General features: G+C 39.9%; 1 protein-coding gene across 1 annotated transcript in view; it reads right to left on the reverse strand.

Annotated features, from left to right (window-relative positions):
• Positions 1–2196: 2196 nt before the first annotated feature.
• The window catches only part of dner.S (delta/notch like EGF repeat containing S homeolog), a 117970-nt gene continuing 95436 nt past the window's right edge, over positions 2197–24730 (reverse strand). Inside the window, exons 8-13 of the mRNA XM_018265875.2 lie at positions 24463–24687; positions 12636–12758; positions 7383–7496; positions 5843–5974; positions 4163–4409; positions 2197–3128 (exon numbers count right to left, since the gene is read on the reverse strand). Coding sequence (XP_018121364.1) covers positions 3017–3128; positions 4163–4409; positions 5843–5974; positions 7383–7496; positions 12636–12758; positions 24463–24687 — 953 coding nt within the window. The 3' untranslated portion in view covers positions 2197–3016. The remainder of the gene's footprint in view (positions 3129–4162; positions 4410–5842; positions 5975–7382; positions 7497–12635; positions 12759–24462; positions 24688–24730) is intronic.

The raw sequence follows: 24730 nt of genomic DNA on the forward strand, positions 1-24730 counted from the left end.
CGTTTTGGGTATCCTGCGATCGAACGATTAAATCCTTCGAATCGAACGATTTCAGCGATCGATCGAATGATTTTACTTTGACTTCCAAAAACTTAGAAAAATGCTCTAGAAGGTCCCCATAGGCTAACATAGCACTTCGGCAGGTTTAATTTGGCGAAGTATTGACATTTAAGTTTTTTTAAAGAGACAGTACTTTGATTATTGAGTAGTCGAATATTTGAACGATTTTACTTCGAATCGAATTCAAAGTCGAAGTCGTAGTATCCTATTCGATGGTCGAAGTATCCAAAAAATTACTTTGAATTTTTTTACTTTGAAAATTCCCTCTAATTCACTTCGAACCCTTGACAAATCTGCCCCTAAACAGTTCAGAGTCTGCGCCTGAATTACTGAGCTGCCAGACTGAAACACTAGAGACAGCAACATTCAACTTTAAACTTAGATTTTGGAAAAACAGTACAAAATAAATAATGGAAAGTAATTTAAAAAAAAAGTCTTTATTTCTGGGGAACAATCTAAAAACAGTATTAAAAAAAGTATTTATTTAGGCAAAAAAACATCTAAAAGCCTATGACTAAGTGCCTAAATAAATACTTTTTAACTGCATCTATCAATGGAGTATGGTTTGTGCCAACTTATCCCAAATATTTGCATGATGTCTGTCTCACCGATATGAAGGTCTGGGGCTTGAGCACCTGGACCTCCCCATCACATTTGGCAAGTTCACCCTCATTCTTACCAGGCTCTACATAGAGTATTTTTCCTGTAAATGACTTATTAACTACAATCCTCACACTTGTAGTGCTCATTTGCTCCTCCTGAAACGCTGTTTTTTTAGATTTAGACATTTACTTTTATACAAATACTACAATAATCGGTGTGGGCTGCATCCAATGCAACAGAATATTCAAGTGTATTGAGCTGGTACAGGGAAAGCCTACATCACTGATATGATTTGTAAGGAAATCAGAATTCAGTACAAGTAGGCTTTAGGGATGCACCGAATCCAGGATTCGGTTCGGGATTCGGCCTTTTTCAGCAGGATTCGGATTCAGCCGAATCCTTCTGCTCGGCCGAACCGAATCTGAATCCTAATTTGCATATGCAAATTAGGGACTGGGATGGAGATCACATGATTTTTTTGAAGTAAAACATGTTTTCCCTTTCCCACCCCTAATTTGCATGTGCAAATTATGATTCGGATCGGTATCCGGCCGAATCGCAAAGGATTCTGGGGTTCAGCCAAATCCAAAATAGTGGATTCAGTGCATCCCTAGTAGGCTAATCTTTTGACAATATCTTTTAGGGCAGGAATCCCCAACCTTTTTTTACCCGTGAGCAACATTCAGATGTAAAAATATTTGGGGAGCAACACAAGCACGAAAAAGTCTCTGGGGTGCCAAATAAAGGCTGTGATTGGCTATTTGGTAGCCCCTATGTAGACTGCAGCCTACAGGAGACTGTTTGGCAGTTCACCTGGTTTATATGCACCAAAACTTGCCTCCAAGCCTGGAATTCAAAAATAAGCTCCAGCTTGGAGGCCACTGGGGCTGGGGATCACTGTTTTAGGGAGTTGCATTATCCTTTTAGAGCAGTGATCCCCAACCAGTAGCACGCGAGCAACTTGTTGTTCACCAACCCCTTGGATGTTGCTCCCAGTGGCCTCAAAGCAGGTGCTTATTTTTGAATTTCAGGCTTGGAGGCAAGTTTTGGTGCATAAAAACCAGATGTTCTGCCAAACAGAGTCTCCTGTAGGCTGCCAGTCCACATAGGGGCTACCTGGCCGGTAAAAATGATGGTTAATCCCAATGTTATTAATAGGGAAAAAAAGATAAATATATAGGAAGCCCGGTATTTTTTCCAGAAAAGGTGGCAACCCCAGGACTACCAAATAGCCAATAACAGCCCTTATTTGGCACCCCAGGAAGTTTTTGCATGCCTATGTTGCTCTCCATTTTTTGCCTCTATTTTTTGATTGTGGCTCATGGGTGAAAAAGGTACAGCGACGTCTATATAAATCTGTGTAAATATGGGCATTTTTTTTCAGCCCAGTTAACTATGTAATGTTCTTGTTCTTAACTATAATTCCGAAAATTCTAATTGATAAATATAATTTTAAAAAACCGTTATAGAATCTAAATGAGGACACGACGCTTGGCAGTTGACAAGAGTGATAATGACAGCAGCTACAAAAGGTGGTTTGATAACATTTATTTAGAATATCTGGAGGATCCAAGAATAGAGCTGAAAAAACGGAATCAAATGCCTAGTGCATATAAATAAGAATACTGGACAATGCAATGCACAAGCTTATGAGCAGAAATGTCCCAGACGAAATCAGCATTATTTCAAATAAGGCGTTTTGCTTAATCACAATTTATATTAAAAAAAAAGCTCAGCTTTTGAGACACACATTAAAAAAAAATCTCATTCTATTTCTAGTTTGCTTCCTATCATTTATACGAGAGCTGGTTGTAGCAACACAACAGAAGGATGAGCAGGTACATCTAGAAAACGGTTACTGTTTGCAACCCATGCAGAGAGAAAAGCTAAACAAAAAGTAAATTGTGGTTAGAAAGATTTTACCACTCGATTTCGTATTTTGTTTTTCTTCACAACACAACATTGTAGACTCCTACTATGCCTATCAACAGATAAAGTATGTATTATATACGCCCCTACATCTACACATAAAGCCTGCGTACGGTTCCAACTGTAACAATGTTAAGATATCAGAATTTTGCTAAGAAATCTGTTATTTCTTCCCAACTAGTTTAACCCTTTCACTGTCGGGGGATCCAGAGCCCGTCTCTGGCAGTGAATAGGTTATTTTTCAGTTGAGACACCGTGCCTTGAAGCATTTCTAGAGGTGGTAAATTCCGCAGTAAAGAAAGACATTTCAGATTTTTTTCCCCCTTAAAAACAGTTAGTCAGTTTAGTAATTTATCCTTCTGATGAAGATTCTCCCCCCCCCCCTCCTGGTCTCCTGGATGTAAATATAAGATGAAGGGAGAGATTACAAATCCTTGGTCTTGATCAGTGTAACGAGAGGCTTATCATCGGGGCTGTAATCTTCGTAAGCCACAGGGGTTGCATCGTACATGGCAGGTCGGGACTTCTTGCCAAACCTGGGATAGGTAAAAAGTACAAAGTCAGTTACATATGATAAGTATCAAGTTATATTCCCTTAAAGGGCATGTAAAGTCTAAAATGGAATAAGGCTAGAAATGCTGTATTTTGTATACTAAATATAAACATGAACTTACTGCACCACAAGCCTAATCAAACAAATAATTTATGCTTTCAAAGTTGGCTACAGGGGGTCTCCATCTTGTAACTTTGTTAAACATCTTTGCAAGACTAAGACTGTGCACATGCTCAGTGTGGTCTGGGCTGCTTAGGGATCGTCATAAACAAAGCTGCTTGAGTTCTGCATGGCTGGGAAGTAAGGCGGGGGCTCCCCCTGCTGTTCATAAGTATGATTGTTTCCCTGCTCAGCAGTTAGGGACCGTCTGACAATTCCTATCCACAGCAGTAAATGAAGAGAGAATTTCACTGCATACAGTCAGGGTTTCTTATAAAAACATTTTTTAATTAAAGTATATTGGAGATAGGTTTCTTTTTCATTAAAGAAAGTTAAAATGGGATTTTATTTTTTTGCCTTTACATGCCCTTCAAAGGAAAACTATATCCACACGCAGGGACACATTTACTAAAGGTCGAATATCGAGGGTTAATTAACCCTCGATATTCAACCCTCTAAGTAAAATCCTTCGACTTTGAATATCAAAGTCGAAGGTTTTACCGCAAATACTTTGATCGATCGAAGGAAAAATCGATCAAAGGATTTTCCTTTGATCAGAAAAAGCTTAGAAAACTTACGGGGAAGGTCCCCATAGGCTAATATTGTAGCTCGGTAGGTTTAAAGTGTCGAAGTAGGTAGTTGAAGTTTTTTTTAAAGAGACAGTACTGCGACTATCGAATGGTTTAATAGTCGAACGATTTTTAGCTCGAATCGTTCGATTCAAAGTCGTAGTCGAAGGTCGAAGTAGCCTATTCGATGGTCGAAGTACCCAAAAAAAAAACTTTTGGAACTTCGAATCCTTCACTCAAGCTTAAATGTGCCCCAAAATGAATACAGATTTTTGAGGTTTTGACTCACCTTGCGTGTCTAATTGATGCAATTGCACTGCTGAATTCACTGTCAATACTTCTACAGTTGTAGAACTCCTCATATGCTGGTCTGGAGGATCCCTGGTACTCAATACGACTGATCCTGCAGATCCCCACGATGAGAATAATCAGCATGAGAACAAAGGCCACACAGAGAGCTCCGATGATTATATAGAGCGAGTGACGAGGCATATTGGTGAGACTCTCTGCCATGTGTCCAGCTTTCCACTGCAGATCTGCACAACAGAAAGGAGACCGTACAGACAACTGTTATCCTATTTTCACAGTTTTTCATGAAACCAGAGCTGAGGTTGTGATTTAATACAACCTCCAAACTATTATGAATATTTAATAAATCTGCTCTATACATAGTTTTCTTCTTATTTATGGCTAATTACAAAGTTGCAAAGAATGGGGAATTCTACAACATGCCTGAACTTAAAGTGATACCGACACTAAAAAACTACTTTTTAAAATATGAAAGTATATTAAAAGTTAGGTACAGGTCATGTTGATTTTTTGCTGCAAGGTCTGTTAAAGTAATTGTTAGTTGAAGTTCCTTAACCTGACTATTTTGCCAACCTGACTGTCCCTCTCAGCCTGTCATTTAAAGTTTCTAATGCTAACGGACTCCTGCTGCACAAATATGGCAGCCAGGGCCGCCATCAGAAATCACAGGGCCCCATACGGAAAAAATTCCTGGCCCACCACAAGCCCCACCTACAGGTCCACCCCCCTCCCCACACTAAAAAAAAAAACATCGTTGGCTATGGTTCCCATATGTTAATAGAATAATATTGGTGGTCAGGGCCCCTCCATTGAAAATATTGGTGGCTAGGACCCCACATAGGGAAGAAAATGGTGGCCAGGGCCCCCCCCCACGTTATAAGAAAATTGGTGGCCAGGGCCTCCCTTAAACGTCTCCATGAAAAAAACTTGCCCCCCCCAGAAGTTTAAAAAAATTTGGTGCCCAGGGCCCCACCACACAACAGGGACCACAAAGGGTTACCTTTAGGGGGGCCCTGCCATGATACACTTACTTCATTAGTGTGGCCCACCTGCTGTCAGTGAGCTGCCAACTACAGACGGGAGGAGGGGAGCATAGGTGGCTGCATCTTCTTCCAGTGACAGCATTTTCTTCCCTTATTGGTCACAAAATTTCAAGTCCTGGTTAAGCTGCATGGTGATTGGATGAGCTGGAGGAGAAGTTCAAACCTAGGCTATCCAACCCCTGAGCAGCTCAACCGGGACTTAAACTCAGTGACCAATAAGGGGAAGTAATGGACAGAAGATACCTCCCCCTGTGCTCCAGCCCTGCCTTCCCGAAGTCAGCAGCTCTCAGAAAGCAGGGGGGGCCGGCTAATCAAGAAAGTGCCAGGCCCCCCTTACCCTCGGGCCCCCTACAACTCTCCCCCCTTGATGGCTGCCCTGATGCCAGCCCCTCATAGACTAACACAGGGAGTCAGACAGGTAATGTAAAAGCATTGGGCAAATACTTTATGGCAAAGTTATAAGTACCTTTCCATTGCAAAATAATGATAGATGTAAAAAAAAAAAAGTTTAATTTCTGGTGTCAGTATCTCTTTAACTTAATGGAAAGGTGAAGTATTGCTTTTAAATATATCCCTTGGCAAACTGATAGCCAATGCATAAAGAATGTTGTACTTACGAATTTCGCAGGTGGCCCCAACCCAGCCATGAGGACAGTGACAGGTATAACCATTGACCTGGTCTACGCAGGTGCTGGCATGGTGACATGGGTTGCTGTCACACTCATTAACGTTAGTTTCACACTCCTCACCTGCACGGAAATAACATTGTTACATTGTACAAGATTCAACCACCCCTATAACAGCAGTAAGGAGTATGTGAAAATACGTGCGGTATGGGCATTGGCACAAGTTACTAGGCTGTATGGAGAGCTACACAAAGCAAGCAATACTAAAGGAAGCAATAGGTAATACCTATATCTAATAGCTAAGTATTTGGTACTGGCATATTGTTATTCATACAGTACTCCTATTTCTTGTTGGGGTAACCGCATAAACTAAGGCACAGGCAGATTAAGTAGCATCCACAGGTTCTCAAGGACACAGAATTTAAATCCAAGTGCTGAAAATAAGAAGATTTGAGCCAGTCTAGTGCCATTATGGGATTTAAAGGAATTGTTCAGTGTAAAAATAAAAACTGTGTAAATAGATAGGCTGTGCAAAATAAAAACTGTTTCTAATATAGTTAGTTAGCCAAAAATGTGATGTATAAAGGCTGGAGTGACTGGATGTCAGAATTAGGGATGCACCGAATCCAGGATTCAGTTCGGGATTCAGCCCGGATTCTGCCTTTTTGAGCAGGATTCGGATTCCGAATCCTTCTGCCCTTCTGCCCGGCCGAACCAAATCGGAATCCTAATTTGCATATGCAAATTAGGGGTAGGGAGGGAAATCGTGTGACTTTTTGTCACAAAAGAAGGAAGTAAAAAATGTTTTCCCCTTCCCACTCCTAATTTGCATATGCAAATTAGGATTTGGTTCGGAATCTTTAGTGAAGGATTCGGGGGTTCGGCCCAATCCAAAACAGTGGATTCAGTGCATTCCTAATCAGAATGCAACTTTCTACTTTTCAGCTCTATAACTCTGAGTTAGTCAGTGACTTGAAGGTGGGCCACATGGGACATTTCTGTTCAGTGAGTTTGTAATTGATCCTCAGCATTCAGCTCAGATTTAAAAGCAACAGTTATGACCCACATGTTTTTTTTTTATTTATTTGCCTTCTTCTGACCCTTTTCAGCTTTCATATGGGGGGTCACTGCCCCTAAAAACAAATGCTCTGTAAAGCTACAAATCTATCCTTATTGCTACTTTCTCTTACTCATCTTTCTATTCAGGCCTCTCCTAATCATATTCCAGTCTCTTATTCAAATCAGTGCATGGTTGCTAGGGTCATTCGGAACCTAGCAACCAGATTGCTGAAATTGCAAACTGGACTGCTGAATTAAAAACGAAATAATTAAACTTAAAATAATAAAAAATAAAAACCAATTGCAAATTGACTCAGAATATCACTCTCTACATCATACTAAGAGTAAAGGTGAACAACTCCTTTAATCATTATACTAGTTAACTTCTTTTATTTAAAAAAAAAAATTCCCATTCGAGTCATGGAGGAACATGAATTGTTACCAAACAAAAAACTCATTTTGTTATATTCACCTATAAACCCAGGAACACAGACACAAGTGGTATTCGTTCCTTCACTGTCACACGTTCCTCCGTTCTGACAACTGACATTGACACACGGGTCCTTGTAAAGCTCACAGTGAAGCCCTGGAAAAAAAGGAGCTCATGTTTCTCAATGTGCAAATGCAAATCCAGTTGATAGAGAGCAGAACTGAAACAGACTGAGATGTTACCAGAATAGTTAGGAGAATTAAGGAGGCTCGTTTGGTGCCCACATTGAGGTGGGTGATATTGGGTGGGTCCTAGGGCCCCACGATTGGATCATAATGCATCCGATACGGGCGGTCAGATCGCGGGACCAAATCAAAGCACAGATGCGGCCATGATTAGATCGGATTTTTTAACCTGCCCGATCGAGTTCTGCTCGACTTTTGGCCAGATATCGATCAGGGGAGCCTGTCGAAAAGCCCCACACATGGACCAATAAGCTGCCGACTGTTGGCAGCTTTTATCGGCTCGTGTATGGCCTTTAGTCCAAAATAATTTTGGATTGGGCATTGTGACTCCTTATTGTGAACTAACAGGATATAGGATAGTCAGTCTTACAGCAGAGGGTTTTAGATGTTAGTGTCAAGAACCCCTCTGCAGCCAACATTTGTTTAGGCCCAACCGTTAGCTTATAAGTAGGTAAGATACACTTAAAGGAAAACTTTACCCCCAAAATGAATATTTAAGCAACAGATAGTTTATATCAAAGTAAGTTACATATTAAAGAATCTTATCAAATTGGAATATATATTTAAGTAAATATTGCCCCTTTACATCTCTTGCCTTGAACCACCATTTTGTGATGGTCTGTGTGCTGCCTCAGAGATCACCTGACCAGAAATACTGCAACTCTAACAGGAAGAAGTATGGAAGCAACAGACACAACTCTGTCTTTTAATTGGCTCATGTGACCTAACATGTTTGGTTTGTTTGTGTGCACCGTGAATCATACGATCCCAGGGGGTGACCCTCATTTTTTAAAATGGCAGTTTTCTATTTATAAATTCCCCAATGGCACATACTAAAAAAGTATATTATTATGAAAATAGTTTATTTACATGAAGCAGGGTTTTACATATGAGCTGTTTTGTGCAATATCTTTTTGTAGAGACCTACATTGTTCGGGGGGTATAGTTTTCCTTTAAAATATCATCTCATGGTTCTAAGTATGGAAGCCATTGCACACCAAGCTGCATGTAGTAGACCACTGAATACATAGAAAGTAAGTGCAAGGCAGTGTAGGGACCCATTGGGTTAATGTGCCCCTATGGCTTTAAATCCCTACATTTCCTTATTTCCCTAGTTGCTTGGCAAATGCCCATGTATCTAGTTGTAATTTGCATAGTTGTATTATTGGCCAAGATGTGTTGTGACCCATTTCTGTTACACTTTGGTATAGTGAGTGAGAAGGGGTGCAGCTTCCTCTTTGCTTCTGGTTCCTGATCCAGCTGGATGTTTCCATTGAGCCTGGGTACACCAAGGCCTAGTAAAGCTATTCTGCCCTAGAGGGACAAGCACCTCTAGACAAGTCGGAGAGCAGGGATCCCGTGAATGAGGCAGCTAGAGATAGGTTACTACCTATAATAGTACTCTCTAGGAGAGTAAGACAGGCAGTTAAGTAGCAAGAGCAGCTTGGCTCTAGGAGAAATAGCAAGGAGGTAACTCTCGTAGTATAGGGACACAGCCTAATAGGGAATTAAGCTTGTGAGTTCCCTGATCCAACGTGTGGGATCCAGGTCACGGTGCTGAGATCCTGAGGGTGTATCTATCCTGGTGTGATGCTATCGCCTCAAGGAGTTTGACTGTGCTGTCTCTAAGGGACATGTTGTAGCCATATCATGATGATCTGCTCTGTGGCTAGTAAGTACAAAACCTGTAGATCATTTGTGTTCGACAAATAAACTGTACTATTTTTGTTGCAAGAACCTCCTGGTATTTTGTCTTTCATGCACAGTAGCACATGGGAGTTGTAGTTGCAGGGGGTCTTTTTATTGCAGATACTAGAAATGACAAAATGGACCCTATTTTATTGCTCTTCAATAGGAAATGCTACTTTATGGCTATCTATTTATGTCCCTGTTGTTATAAATATTAGTTATATAGGAAGGATATACATTAAGTACTGATTCTATTAATATGGTCAATAATATGTGTGCAGTTGTTTAGTTTTACAATGTATAAACCAAGGACAGGAAGTCAGAGCTGCGAATGTCCATAAATATTACAGACCACTGACGTGTATGGTACCTGTTCTGTTTAATAATATGATTTATTGGTTGCATTATAGAGCCAATATAAATACAGTTAAAAAGCTTTTTTTCCCCAGTTCTATAGGGTATCTGGAAGGAATGTTAGTTTCTAATGTTGGACTAGAAACTCAAATTGCTGGTTATATATTGCAGACTATAGGAGCAGAGTTTAGTAGCTAATAAACAAGCTGCTGGGGTATTATATATATATTATATATACATATATGACAACTGGTCCCTGCTTATGGAGAAATAACAACACAGGTTTGTAAGTAGATTATCTGTAATGCAAGCTTGGAGTTACCCAAGGGGGGCAGTAACTCACTAACTAACTAACTATCTAACTAACTAACTAACTAACTAACTAACTAACAAGGAGCCCTATATGTGGCATTGGGGGGGGGGTTGTTTAACAACAACTCCCAGAATCCCCCTGAAGCTAAATAAAACAATTGTTGCCTTTAAAAAATGACATTTGTTGTTGCACCCCATACATGCTCTATGGTTCAAGTTGGTGTGTCATACTGCTCCTCCTTTCCCAGAAGCTCATTTGGGTGTAGCCAATCACAGGTCTGTCATCATACATTACAAATAACTGCAGTTCTCTTACAGGTCCACCTAGATGCATGCTGCTTGCCCACCAGATGAGTATCGGCCAGCATTTTGCACTACCTGGAAAGCAGCCAGCCGAAAATTAAATGGGTGGTGGTACCAAGGTTGTTTGGGGAAACTTTTAGTGATGCAGCACAGAAGGCCGTGATTGTGTATCCAGTGCATGGGGATGGACATCAGGTCCCCCCATTCTGGTGCACAAATAAGATTCTGAGATGATACAAGGCTTGTCTTAATAACAGTGTCCACAAAATGACTCCTGCCTGCTTGTTATAATTATGAGTTCCCAGACTGAAGGAAACAAGAATCATTTATACAGCGTAATTAAAGTTCATTTTGCTTTGACTAATGTGATAAAATAGGATTTTAAATCATTTTTTGGGGTGACGGGTCCCCTTTAAGAAGAGAAAATGAATGGCAAAACCAGGTTTTTGAAGGCCAGAAGAAAACTATGTCCTGAGTTTCATGCTTTGTAAATTTAAATGTTCAGCTTTAAAATGATTTTATCTTAGCAGACAACAAATAGGTACAAAAGCATGTTCCTTCTGTGCCAGCAATTGTGTTATTATTATTATATGGCCCAGATATGTCTGCTGGCTCCCGGCCTGGCTCCCTGTTGTAATTCTGCATTCATCTGCATAATGTAACAAGAGCAAATAAACATCAAACACAAACTGCAGCAGATACTGCTCATTTATCTGTCACCTCTCTCACGGCAGAGAAATGTCTTCCTTTCTTTAGAAGCCAATTTACTACACAAGAGCCAGCTTAGCTCATTGCATGGCAGCCTCATTAACTGAGAAGGGTATTTTAAACCAAATTTATGATAGGATTTATCTACAGGACACTTTTCTCTTGCAACAATGGATCGTGGAGCATTTTTTTGAATGCTTTCCAACCAGCAGTTTCCCCCGTGGATTCCGTCTTCAGTGATGAAAGCTGAGCTTCAGCCAACAGGCCAGGTATTCCTTTCTTTGTGCTGCCTGTGAGTCAACTCATCACTGCAGAATGTACTCAAGTAGGACACTTTGAGTGACATATCATTAGCAGGGGTCCCAACCTTTTTTTAGCCACATTTAAGTATAAAGTTGAGGAGCAACACAGGCGTGAAAAAAGTTCCTAGGGGGGTGCCCAATGTGTGCTGTAATTGGTTATTTTGTAGCCTCTGTGTGGACTATAGGATGCTCTGTTTGGCAGTACACATGGGGGTAAATTCACTAAGCGTCGAAAATACGCTAGAGACAGCTTCACCGCACTCCCCAAACTTCGCAAGGCGTAGTTTCGCCAGGGCTGTGCAAATTCACAAAGCGCTAGAGTATGTCTACTTCGCTAGCGAATTTACCCCAGCACCAGTTAGTAAATATGACATGATGCTGGTGAATTTTCTCTAGCGTTAGCCACTTCACCCTTCAGTAAATTTGCCCCATGGTCTTTATGAAACTAATGGAGGAACTCCACTGGCGATTTTGGTGTGATGGAAATGTCGGATGAAGTTGCAGCATTTATCCGACAAAGCTATGGGTTACTGCTCCTGGGCAAACTTGTATTACTTATGGGGGTAAGACTGTTCTTCCCATGTCAGTGTCGGGTCTTCTAAAGTCTAATTTACAATGTTAGCATACCCCAAGTGAATCAGAAAAAGCTTCTGCCAAGTGCCTTACTAGTGAAAAGTAGTTTTATATGATTAAGATTTTTTTCAAATTCGAATAGAATTTGGACTATTCCCTAGTCGAAGTACACAAAAAAAATTGCTCAAAATCCTGATTTTTTTCAATAAAAACGTCCGACCAAACTAGAATCCATGATGTGACCTATTTTATTGAAAAAAAACTCACAATTTAATTGGACAGGGGACAAACTCAATAAAATTGAGTGAAAATTCCTGAATCATATGTTTTTTTTCTGGCTTTTCCCCCACAAAGCCCGAATTATACAGGAATACTTGCCCAGCTAAATCTAGCATGACGGATCAACAATCTACAAGTTTCCTTTAGTGCAGGGGTCCCCAACCTTTTTTACCCGTGAGCCACATGCAAATGTAAAAAGAGCTGGGGAGCAACAAAAGCATGTAGAGTCCCTTGGGGTGCCAAATAAAGGCTGTGATTGGCCATTTGGTAGCCCCTATGTGGACTGGCAGCCTTCAGGAGGCTCTGCTTGGCACAATACTTAGTTTTTATGCAATTAAAACTTGCCTCCATGCCAGGAATTCAAAAATAATCACCAGCTTTGAGGACACCGAGAGCAACATCCAAGGGGTTGGAGAGCAACATGTTGCTCACGAGCTACTGGTTGGGGATCACTGCTTTAGTGCATTGGTTAACACCAAAAACACTATAAGGTGAAAAAAAGCTTGCCTTATCACTATTGCTCAGTTTACCTTCGTATTCTGCTGGACACACACACTGGTATCCATTTACCAGGTCTTTGCATGTTGCGCGGTTCTGGCAGGGATTCGATTGGCATTCGTTGTATTCCTCTTCACAGTACAGCCCATGGTAGCCTGCGGTGTAAGGAACAACAAGAGAAAAAGTACAATTCATATTAGTAAGAGAAAAAGATATTTGAAGTGTTTTACCATCACATTTTAAAATGACATCAGAGAGAATAAATGTAACACCGAATCCAGTATTTCTCAATCACCACCTTTACCTTTCACTCTCTATTTGCATGATAAGCAATGCATTGCTGCACAAAACCTACAGTATATAGGCAAATAGAAGCATAACAGGCAGTTAGACAGTCTCCCTCACTACTAAATGTCACTATATAATGGCATTTTAGCAGGTGTATGTCATTTTTTCACTAGGTGGCGCAAGTTTAGTTTTGCAGTCTGGGAAAAACGGCATTTAGGAATCATGTATCCAAGTTTACAGCTGAAACCTTTTGTCATGACAAAGAGAGAAGTACTGTTACATTCAGCAATTCAAAGAATATAGTCTGCTTTCAGCCTATAGTATCCCGCTGCTCTAAAGGGCACCCGCTCAGCAAAAGAGTTGATTTCACCGTTTTAGCACACAGCCTGCCCAAATGCTCATTCCCCAGAAGAAACCTCAGGGGGTTGTTGTGCAGAACCCACCTGCTTAATATTCTTCTCACAGGCAAATCCCTCAGACAGGCACAAAGGCTCTGATCCAGCACAGGGGCAAATAGTGAAAACTTCCAAGTATTAACTGCGTCACACTGGTTACAAATCCCAGTTCCTTTTTCATGTGTGAATCAAAAGGGATTCTGACATTTCTAAATGAATATGCTAATTTGTGCAGAAGATGGAACGGAAAGCGTAAAGTGGTGCGTTTTTTGTGCACACAAAGCGTCCCTGTCTGCACGCTGATATACTTGACATATATTTCCTTGATGTCTTCCTTATTGAATCAAATCACGCTGGGAATTCTATTTCAGCAGCAGTTAAAGAAGGTGAAGATCCTCTTCCTTCAATGGTTTTGTATTGGGTTTACACATTTAACATGACAAGTAGGTGAAACATTACTATGTGTATATAGTCTAGGTTCACAAATGCATTTATTTAAACCATTTGCTTCATACAATGTTCATTCTGCCATTGCAAGATAAAGAGCTGGTGTAGAATAAATAAAAAATGATACCCCAAATCCAAAGATAAAGAAACACTGTGTTATAAAACAATCATAACTGAAGTTTGACTGTATCTAAAAGGTAAAGAAAGCAACCTCTGGTTAACATTAAATAAAGGCCTTTTCAGAAATAACCGCCCCTTTTACATAAAAACAGGAGCAAATAAAATCGTCCTTGGCTCTAACAATGAGCAAGACCCTCCTGCATACAGGATATTTGCTTCAATTCATTCATGTTGCAGATTTAATTGGTTTATAAACCCTAGATTTAAATCTTCAGAATCGAGGGAAGGTCCACCATATGTGCAACATCGCACCTTCGTCCCTATAGTGTCAAAACCAGCCCTGACTCACTTTAGGGTTCATTTTATGCAAATATGTTGGAAGCATATTCCATCTAAAAAGTACTTAATGGACTGCTTCGGGTAGTGAGATATTGTTAGAACCATGAGGTGTACTGTCATCCATAGCAGGATTCAAGTCATTGTCCCTATTTTAACATAAGGCAGTGACTTCTTTTTAATTATATCCATAATATATCTATATACACTATCAAACCTTTGAAAATAAGGATATTTTATAAAACTGTAATATAAAGAGGTAGGAGCAGATTTGTCTTAATGCTGGATGTGAGGTAATTGTTGATAAAGGAATGCCTCTAAAAATTGGGGGCTCCAGGGCTTCTTAATGTCCTGTGAGGCTATAAAACTGATACATTTAAACCCTCTATCCAACCACCACTGGAAAGTTGGGGACCCCAGACTCCTATGAAAAAGGGGATCCCTACAATGGGCTGGCCAACAGGAAAGGTAAAAGAAATTTACCTGGGTATTTGCATTTTTCATATGCACCAAGGAAGTTGCTCACACTGGAGTCGGTGATGTCTGGGCTTTAGGGTTGCCACCTTTTCTGGAAAAAAATACCGGCCTTCCTATTTATTTATCTTTTTTCCCTATTAATAACATTGTGATCAGCCATCATTTTTACCGGCCAGGCCGGTATAATACCGGCCAGGTGGCAACCCTACTGGGCTTTTAGCCTTAGGGTGTCTATAGTAAAGCACATGCAGAGACAGGGGAAAGCTGGTTTTCAAGGAGAGTCTCTTATTTAGGATGGAAGTTTTGGCATGTAACTGGAATATGGAAACTCAATAGGTAATGATATAATATATCTGGATATTAGGAATGCCCAAACACCTTTGTCTCTTTCTGAAGATCCTTTTCAACATCTTAAATTGAATTGAAATGAATGTACGACTTGTCCACAGCAATGTTCTTCTGCGGAATGTCCTCACTGATTTTGCAAAAGTTACATTATATGTGGGACCCAGGGCAGTCATCCCTGCTTTAGTCTCCCCTAAACTCTGCTGAACATTCTCAAAAGTGAAAGCATGGATGGCACACTAGTTAATATGTTCATTTTATATGATCTGTTGGCCCTTATGCACATTTTAATGCTGCCCCTACTACCATTACCTTGAGTCAAGCTCTCATATTATAAAGCTCAGTGAGCTATTGTGAGCACTACAACGTGATATCTACATTGTCTCATCAATACAAATGCATAATCAGAATCCAAATGCAGTCATCTCAAGGGTCCCAACAAGAAAACATACAAAGCCTATAGCGTTACTGTAATACTAATGCTGAAGCCAGAGTCCCTACAATCAAATGTAGAGACTACTTTATCCCTGCAGTACATATGCAGAGCCCAAATGCTGTGTCATAGGTTATATCATATAGACCCCAGAATTCTGGCATACAAATGCAAAGTTTTGAGGACACTCTATATTTTGAATACATAAACTGTATTCGAAACCCAGATGCCACTTAAACACATACTGTATAAAAACACCACAAGGCTATTACACAACAGTATACAGGGCACATAAACTAAACACCCAGGAGTTGATTAGATAATGGAATAATTGCCACAGGTAGAGTCAGAGAATACAACATCTGACTGATCCAACGATCATCTGCTGTAATGACACTGTAATTAGTGGTCTAATCAAGTAATTAATCAAAAATGGCTTTCACCAGACTCATCCAATTTTGATGCAATTAGCAGATTTTGCAACAACCAAAAAAATGAAGGAAGTAAAAGCGAAACTGCAGTCTGGGTAAATTTCAGCAGTTGATCTAAAGTTGACAAATACACATACAAGCTTGCATTACATCCAATAGAATGGTACAGTTTAGAGCTAGCGTTAGAGATAAGAGGTGTCTCAGGCACTGCAGGTAGGCTGCGGCTGTTAGGGGGTGCAGGAAGATACCGGTTACTAAAAGCTGGAGGGCAGTAGGTTTGTCATCACTTATGGATAACCTACAGATATCTAATAATGCACTGATGGCATCTCAGAGTGGTTCCTTCCATACGAGGACCCTACACTGGGTAGCTTGCTCCAAGCCCCTCAACCACTAAGGACTGCCCTGGGTTTAAAGGATATCAAGAAGGGCCTGTCAAATTTATTTCAAAAGTGGTTATTCATTTATATAACTTGCCGTTAACCTTCCCGTAGCAGTTCGGCTGGGTCTTGTAACCGAGGGGAGCCCAAAAGGTAGAATTGGATCTATACGTAGGTGGTGATCAGTAGATCTCAAGACACTGTCAACAAACAGCTTGTCTATATCACCCTCCTATTTCATGCTTTTCATTCACATGTTTATTATGTTAAGGTAACATAAGAAATAGATATTTGTTAAATATAGCAATTTACATTTTCTCAAAAACCAATATTTAAGTAACATTTTCCATGGAACAAAATGCTAACATTGTTTTTATGGATTGTAGATCATAATGGGACAACATCACTAAAAACAGACCTCCCATTAGTAAAGCATAGGCACACGTATTGTAACCTTAGCTACCAATAAGATATTTGCTTTTAAGCAGTCCCCCAGTAAATGCTAGCTTTTCATTGGTTGCTATAATGTACAATATCCGTAGAAAACGTCACACCTTTTCATTGATTAGGCTACATAACTTTTCCTACAGTAGTTGCCCCATTCTTGAGTTAGCAAACGTGTTCCAACTTTCATACGAGTGGGTTATTTTATCTTAGAAGAAAAGAGCTTGTACTTGTATCTGTAATGTCAGTACAAAAGGTCAGTATGGCCAGCGCGCCTGACTGTGAAAATGGAAGACCACGGACTGCTCTCCTTTTTAACAGAACCCTCAAAGAAACGCTCCAGGTTTCCTACCATCCTGATCAAAAACAAAAACTGACTTTTCGGCTCTTTCAGAAGTCCTTCTCTTCTATCATAAACTCAAGGACTAGGGGCAAAAAAACTCACAATGTCTAACAGCACTCTTGTGTAATGTTACAGAAGAACCTACATTAAATAATAATCAAGTTACAATTCTCGTCCCTTCTCGCTTTCTCTCTTTCCCTCTCTGCATGAAGGCTTTGAGTCATTTTATTTCAGACAGTTACTGCAGCTCATCATCTAGCCAAAGGGATCACAGACCAATGATGTATTTAAGATAAGTGTCCATAAAAAACTGAAAAAAAGCCTACATGAAGAGAGGCAGGCTGCTCAGTAATAAATGTGCTACGCAAGCCAGAACCATACGTATATTAAGTATATATAAAGTATATCAGGCAATGGTAAAAAAAAGTTGCATAGTTAATTTAGGATGAAAAATGTCCATCAAGTTCAACCTCTAGCACACATGTATCACACACATAAACAAACCTATCTATACATTTACATACGTATATAAACTTTATATAATGATACCTATACTAATTGCCTACTACCATAGCCTTAGATATTGTGCTTATTTAAGAAATCATCCAGTACACTCTTAAAGGCATTGATCTGCCATCAAAACATCATCCTCATCATGAAGAACCACCTACACTGCTTCAAATGAAAGTTCATTTCCTCTGTCTATAATGATCCCCTCACAAGCAGTGTCCCTTTCTCGAGAGAAAACAACCCCAATCTTGGCAGTCTTTTCTTATAGTTGAATTGTTCTGTTCCCTTTACCAGTTTAGTCGCACATCTCTGCACTCTCTCCAACTCATTAATATCCTTCTTAAGGACTGGATATGGCATGGTATGTTCTGTGTGCATGAGGCAAGGATGGTAGTGAATATTACCAATAACCTCAACATTTTGTTGGCAGCAGGAGGCCATGGCTTTGCGCTGGGACTGGTTTTGGCTCCTATGACAACTATGGAACAAATATTTTCTTCCTGTCCATGCTGTGTTCTGATTAATAAGACCATTGTTTTCAAAATCTCTCACACTGCTGCCATCTCATAGATCTCATATGGACACTACTAAATTGCTTTTTATTAAAATACAAAAATGAGGGAGCTGGCTGAGTAATACATTTATTGTCTGAGAGAAAATATCTTCAGCCATTCACTAGCATGCTCTCCTCTAAAAGCTGAGTAAAAGAAATGCATCACTGCTGAGCCCCATGGATTTTGGATAGAGTCGCCCGCCTAGCACATCCCAATCAATAAGCTCTCCAGCTGATACAGCTCAATAACATCCGACAAGCTCCAAACCACTTGTCTTTCTCCAAAGCCAGGATGAATCTAGCAATAACAAAGCACCACATATTCCTTTCTCAAATGCTTTGCTTTCATAGTTCCCTGGTATGCCCTTCCTTCTGCGGATAAAACACAATAGATGGCAATAGTTGGAAAGATTGTAATGGCTCTGCATAAAAAAGGGTAAATACAGCCCTGCAACATCATCTTCCCATAAACACAGTCAAGGATGGTGGGGTTGAAAGCAGGCCCGGATTTGTGGAGAGGCCACCAAGGCCTAGGGTGGCAGGTTTTTAGGGGGCGGCATGCTGCCCAAACACTCCCACATTGGTTCAGAAACACTGGGGAGGCGCAGGAGATACGTTAGTTTTTAAAATTTCTTGTACACCATTTCCCATAGCTCCGGTCCTGATGATGAAAATTTGATTGAATAAAAAGGAGGGGGCAGGGCGACGAATGACAGTGGGTTTAGGGGTGCCTGATATGTAAATCCGGCCCTGGTTGAAAGTAGATAATTGTACAAAGGTATAGAGTACGGATAAGATGTATTTGTTTAGTAGCTGTAATATGTATAGCTGTTTCTTTGTTCTAACCAGAACAACTTTATTCAGCATTCATGGATACATTTGTTAACTCCAGGTAACAGTAACATCATTATATAGTGTACAGGCACCTAAGGGCCTAGGAGAGCAGTGTCAGGGGGCAGTTCCCTGTATATATATTTTTAAAAGCTTTTAATAAATATCCCCCCAGCTTGCAAACAGAAAATTGCATTTAAATCTGGGGATGGAGCTGAAAGATAAAGATTAGCCCATGCATGTTCACTAACATAAATATCTGGAGAGATTTCTGGAGATGTTGCAACCAATCAGCAATTCAATTTAAACAGCCACCTATAAATTAGAAAACAGAAGCAAAGATCTGAGTGGTTGCAATGGGCAACACCTCCAGAAATCTCACCAGATATTTATCTCTGCGTTTCCGGAAAACGTGTGTGATTAGCGCCTGCGGTTTTTCATTTTAGCCAGCGCAGATTGAGGGAAGGTGTTCGGGGAGATCAGTCGCCGCAAAGTCGAGGCAATTAGTCACCAGGCGACTAAATCTCCCCAAATCGCCAAGTGTGCCCTTACCCTAAGAGACAAATTTCTATTCATCAATGAGAAATTCAGGTATTTGAGATGCTGGGACTGGGGGTAGCACAGAGTCATCTAACTCAGGCAGCATTTGGACCAAAACACCCCTTTGTGCAGAGCATCACAGCTACTGCCTACCTACGGACCCTATGTGCATGCCAGTGTCAGACTGGACTACCAGTATAACGGGAAAACTCCCGGTGGGCCCAGGTGTCGGTGGGTCCTCTTGCTTCTAACCATTTAGCCTATTGTGGTGTTTTTACAAATGGCCTGTAGATGTCACTGTGCTCAAGACTTATAATGTGCATACTTTCTATACAGCTTGTGGTGTTAGAGTTGCTTACTGTTGTGTAATGGCTGCATGATCCTGCTAATAAAGCACTGTTATACTCTACTCATCCTCGGCTACCACAACATAACACCTATTTCATAGTCATTCTCTATTTCTTTATAGGAAAAATACTTCATGGAAGAATATAGTAATTAGATATAAAAGACTATGAGAATAAAGAGGTTTAGTGAGGAAATGAGGAATAATAGTTGGAAAGTGGGCCCATGGTCTAAAGGTTTTCTGGTGGGCCCCTGGCATCCCACTCCGACACTGGGGCATGCTATCACAATGCTGTGTGCCTAGGGCAAAGGCAGACATACGTTTACTCCAGATAAGAGAATCCCTTGCAAAGAGAATAAAACAGAAGTATCTTTTAGTGATGAATTGCTTTAACATTTGCTGCTTCTACCCCTACATTGCAAAAGTAGAAGTGTGAGGAGTGGAGATCGAAACTGAAATAGCACCCTTCATTCTCTCCTTTTTTCTCATACAAGCCAACACGCATTCATGTGACAGCTATTTAACAAAAGACTTTACTAAAGCAAGTATAGTGCATTTCATTAACACCATTTTCTCTTAACTCCTTTGCAACACACATATTTAGCACCGATTGAATTTACCAAAATGATTGGTAATAAGTATTCTTGCCGAAAGCATAAATGGCTTATAAAGATGAACTAGGTTTTCTGAACAAGAAAGTAGACTCGCCACATCACATGTTGCGTCCAGATGCCTATATCTCCGACCATCAGCTTAAAGGGGAACTATTGCAAACATGAAAATGTAATATAAGCTTCAGCTTACTGAAATAAGAAACATTCTAAATACAATCATTTAAAAATTCTGCATCATTTCTGAAATAATTAAGTTTATGTTCACTATCCCTCTCTCAGCATCGGTTTCTCTTTATTCTCTCTTCATGCAGCAGTTGGGTGTCAGATATTCATTGACAATTAGATCCAATTTATCTTATAGGAGGGGCTTCCTTTACTAGCAGATGGATTAGCGCTCCAATAACTCAAAAAACGATTCTAGTACAAACAAAATCTAACAAAATAACTGACTTTTGCATAAATCCTGCATGTAGAGAGACATGATGTCTGGTGATTTTAATAGAATGATCTCTAATACATCTTCTAGGCAACAGGAGCCCCCCCTATAAGATATATTGGATCTAACTGTCAATGATTATTGGACACCCAACTCCTGCATGAAGACAGAATGAAGAGAAACAGATAGTGAAGATAAACATAATTATTTCAGGAATGTTACAGAATTTTTAATTAATTGTATTTAGAAAGTTTATTTCAGTCTGATGAAGCTTATATTAAATTTTCATTTTCGCGATAGTTCCCCTTTAAGGAAAAGCACCAAACAATTCTTTCATAAACAAGCTGGCACAGGGTCGGAATGTAGCAGTGGGGACCCACCGGGCCTGCGACACCAAGGGCCTTCCTAGCAGTCCCCTGGGGCCCCCTGCCGACCTCCAAGCTGCCAAGCGCATGCACGAATGCCGGCTGTGCATAGTGGCACATCATCTATTTCTTTGAGGGGTTCGGCCGATCAGGGGTGCAGGTCTGGGCCTGAGCTGGCATAAACTGGACTATAGTCAGTAACGTTGTCCATTATATTATTAAAAGGTTCCAACACCCTTTAATTGTCTGACGCATTTCATGCCTACATGGGGTACTAAGGCCTATGTCTAAATGCCCCATGTAGGTAGGAAATGCTTATTTAACTTCAGCCATTACAGTATTATTAATTTTGAATTAATATAGGTTATATATGCATTTATAGATTAATATAGATTTTTTTCATTCTGGCATAACATGACGTATACCTTGAAAAAATACTTACTAGTAAACTTCAACAATGGCATTGCTGCAAAAGCTCCAAATATTATTGAAACTACCCGTCTCAACATTCCTATTCCTCTCCTCTAGATAAACTAAAACTGCTTGGGGCAGATTGCTTCTATAGACAGCTTAAGGCCAGAAACTGACCTGAGTGATTCTATGGACTTAGAATTCACATAAGAGAGATGGGGCTGCAAGAATAATACAACTTTGCTATCAGATGAAGATATCTTTTTAATAATGTCTATCATTTTTTATATAAAGGGTAAACTTTACAGCACTTTTGTAACTAACATGAATAATGAGTGTGATGTATATAACCACTGCCTAAACTGTTAAATGAGTAGTGAAATACATTTTGTTTTTCACCGTTCTTTTAATTTTAGAAAAAATAAATCCCAAATTTTAAAAGATAGATCATGGGGTTTTTTTACCTTTTCCTCCTGCAATAATTATTTAGGTTAATGCCACATGGGTCTTTTTTTGTTGGTGTCCTGACATCACAGGATTAACCTAAGTTTGGCATGAAAATGCATATTTTACATTTCCACACCAAATTTGGCTGATCCTGTTCCTGTCTGTGCACACACATACAAGGGGCAAAGGCATGCTTTTTGGCATATTTACAACAGTAGAGAAAGCAACTCTTTTCTCATTAGAAGGGACAAGCTCTGTGTAATGAGTTCTCACTTGCTGCTCACAATGGCCATTTGCTCTGATGTATACATTTGAAAGCCAGTAAGGATAAGATGTATTTGCTGACTTATAAGACTAAATTACACCAACATTTGCCTATAACTGTACTCAGGAGCTTCTGGGAAATGCCCATAAGCTGCCTACCTACTGCACCTTCTATATGCTTCCATAAAAGTGTATTTTTAATTTTTTTTTTTCCATGCACAACATGGATGTGGGATTTGGGCAAGATGAAAATGCAAAAAAAAAGCCTCAGTATAATAGTGGTCATTTAAAATCTTCTGGGAGGGTGCAATATGTTCGATATATGTGCAATGTTTTTACACTTCTGCCCAGGGTAATCATAAATGACTCCTATTTTACCTCCACAGAGGGCGTAAATATACAAAGTATTCAGTTGCAATTTTTAGTACAATAGATAAAAATAATAGCTTTAGTTTTAGTATACCAATATGGAAAACACATTTCCAACATAAGCCATGGATATAGGACTAATGTTGAAAACAGGTAGGGAGGCACCAAATCCAGGATTTGGTTCAGGATTCAGCCAGGATTCGGCCTGTTTCAGCAGGATTCAGAATCCTTCTGCCTGACATGACTTTTTGTCACAAAACAAGGAAGTAAAAATTTTTTTCCCATCCCTAATTTGCATATGCATACGTAAATTAGGATTCGGATTCGGTTTGGTATTCAGGGGTTCGGCCAAATCCAAAATAGTGGAATCGGTGCATCCCTAAAAACAGGTGAATATTGCCTGATGGAATTCTGCTCAGTTTGGAAAGATGTAAATATTGAATCCCTACCTCGTTCATAGGAATACTGCTGTTTTTGAAAGAAAAGACAAGTATCAGGAAATACAGACTGTTGTGTTGATGTGGGCCAGTGTATTTGGTCAAGCACTGTTTTGCTAAAATATTTTTTTATTGTTGCTAAATGTGTTTTTCATTGCATTACTAGCTTCCTCTCTCTCTATCCAAATAAAAGAAGCATTTTATTAACCTCCCTAAACCAAAATGCATCCTATGTTTGGTTTCCTCTCTCAATTAAATTTGTAATAATATGGAGAATATATTTTATATCAATCCTGCTGTTCATAAGAGTCTTCTGCTCCTGCGGTTCTAAGGTAACGGTTATATCTTAATTATGTCTGGAAATTCAGCTCTTAATTGTTACTTTGAAGATTAAACAAAAAAATAAATGGCTGGCTGGGGTACTATATAATTTTAAAAACTAATCCTGTCCAATGCTTGGTTTTATTTCTAAGCATATGGCTGCTCTCTGCTGTTACTGTTACATGTAAAACCTCTGCTTGGGATGTAAAAAGAAAAAGATATAATTGCTATGAATAAACAATAATTCTTGCTGTTACTGATATAATAAGGGTTTCACAGTCAGTAGTTGGCACATACGGTAAGCAATATAATTACCAAGTTAAAATAGCCTAATGGGCAGTAGTTTGTTTCTAATACATCTGTGTGTTATGTAATCATCTCCTCTTATTTCTAAAGGTATTATAAAAAAAGAGATACTACATTCTAGTAGGGCAAATAAGTTGCTCATTGTGACAGTGAGAACCTATCGTAGTATTGCATTCTGGTGGGGGTTTCCTATCCTGCAAAGACCTCATAATTACTGCACCATGAGTTATACCCCAGCTATAATGGCCTACAGCAGGGGTGCTCAAAGGTAGTTCATGGTCTTCCAAAGTGAGTGTTGCACATGCTGCTCACAAACCCTTTGGATGTTGCTCCAAATGGCCTCAAAGCAGGTGCTTGTTTATGTATTCCTGGCTTGGAGTTAAATTTTGGTTGCACAAAAACAAGGTGTACTGCCAACCAGAACCTCCTGTAGGCTGCCAGTTCACAAGGGGTCACCAATAGGAAATCACAGCCCATAACTGACACCCTCAGTAACCATTAGCACGCTTGTGTTGCTCTCCAACTTTTTTGACATTTGAATGTGGTTCACAGGTATGTGGCCAGAGTACCTATTATAGCCTCTTCTTTGTAGTAGAAGTTTTTCAACCACTTTTGTATGGAACCTGTATGGAACTAGGAAACTCATGAATACATTGCAGTTGTTACTCACCAGGAATGCAAAGACATTTATAGCTTGTCCCAATGCTGCGGCAAATTCCATGGGCACATGGGCTGAGGGCACAGAAATCTACTAGCTGAGCACAGGTTGGACCAGTATAACCTGGACCGCAGCGACAAGAGTATAAGAGTCCAGTGGAGGTGCAACTACCATTATTAAGACATGGAGAGGAGGCACACGGATCTATTTTCTCTTCACAGAAAGAACCCAGATATCCTGTTAAAGAAAGGAGGGCAATCAGTGCAACTTGGCATGAAAG

Source organism: Xenopus laevis, chromosome 5S (genome assembly GCF_017654675.1).
Source record: "Xenopus laevis strain J_2021 chromosome 5S, Xenopus_laevis_v10.1, whole genome shotgun sequence".
NCBI lineage: Eukaryota > Metazoa > Chordata > Amphibia > Anura > Pipidae > Xenopus > Xenopus laevis.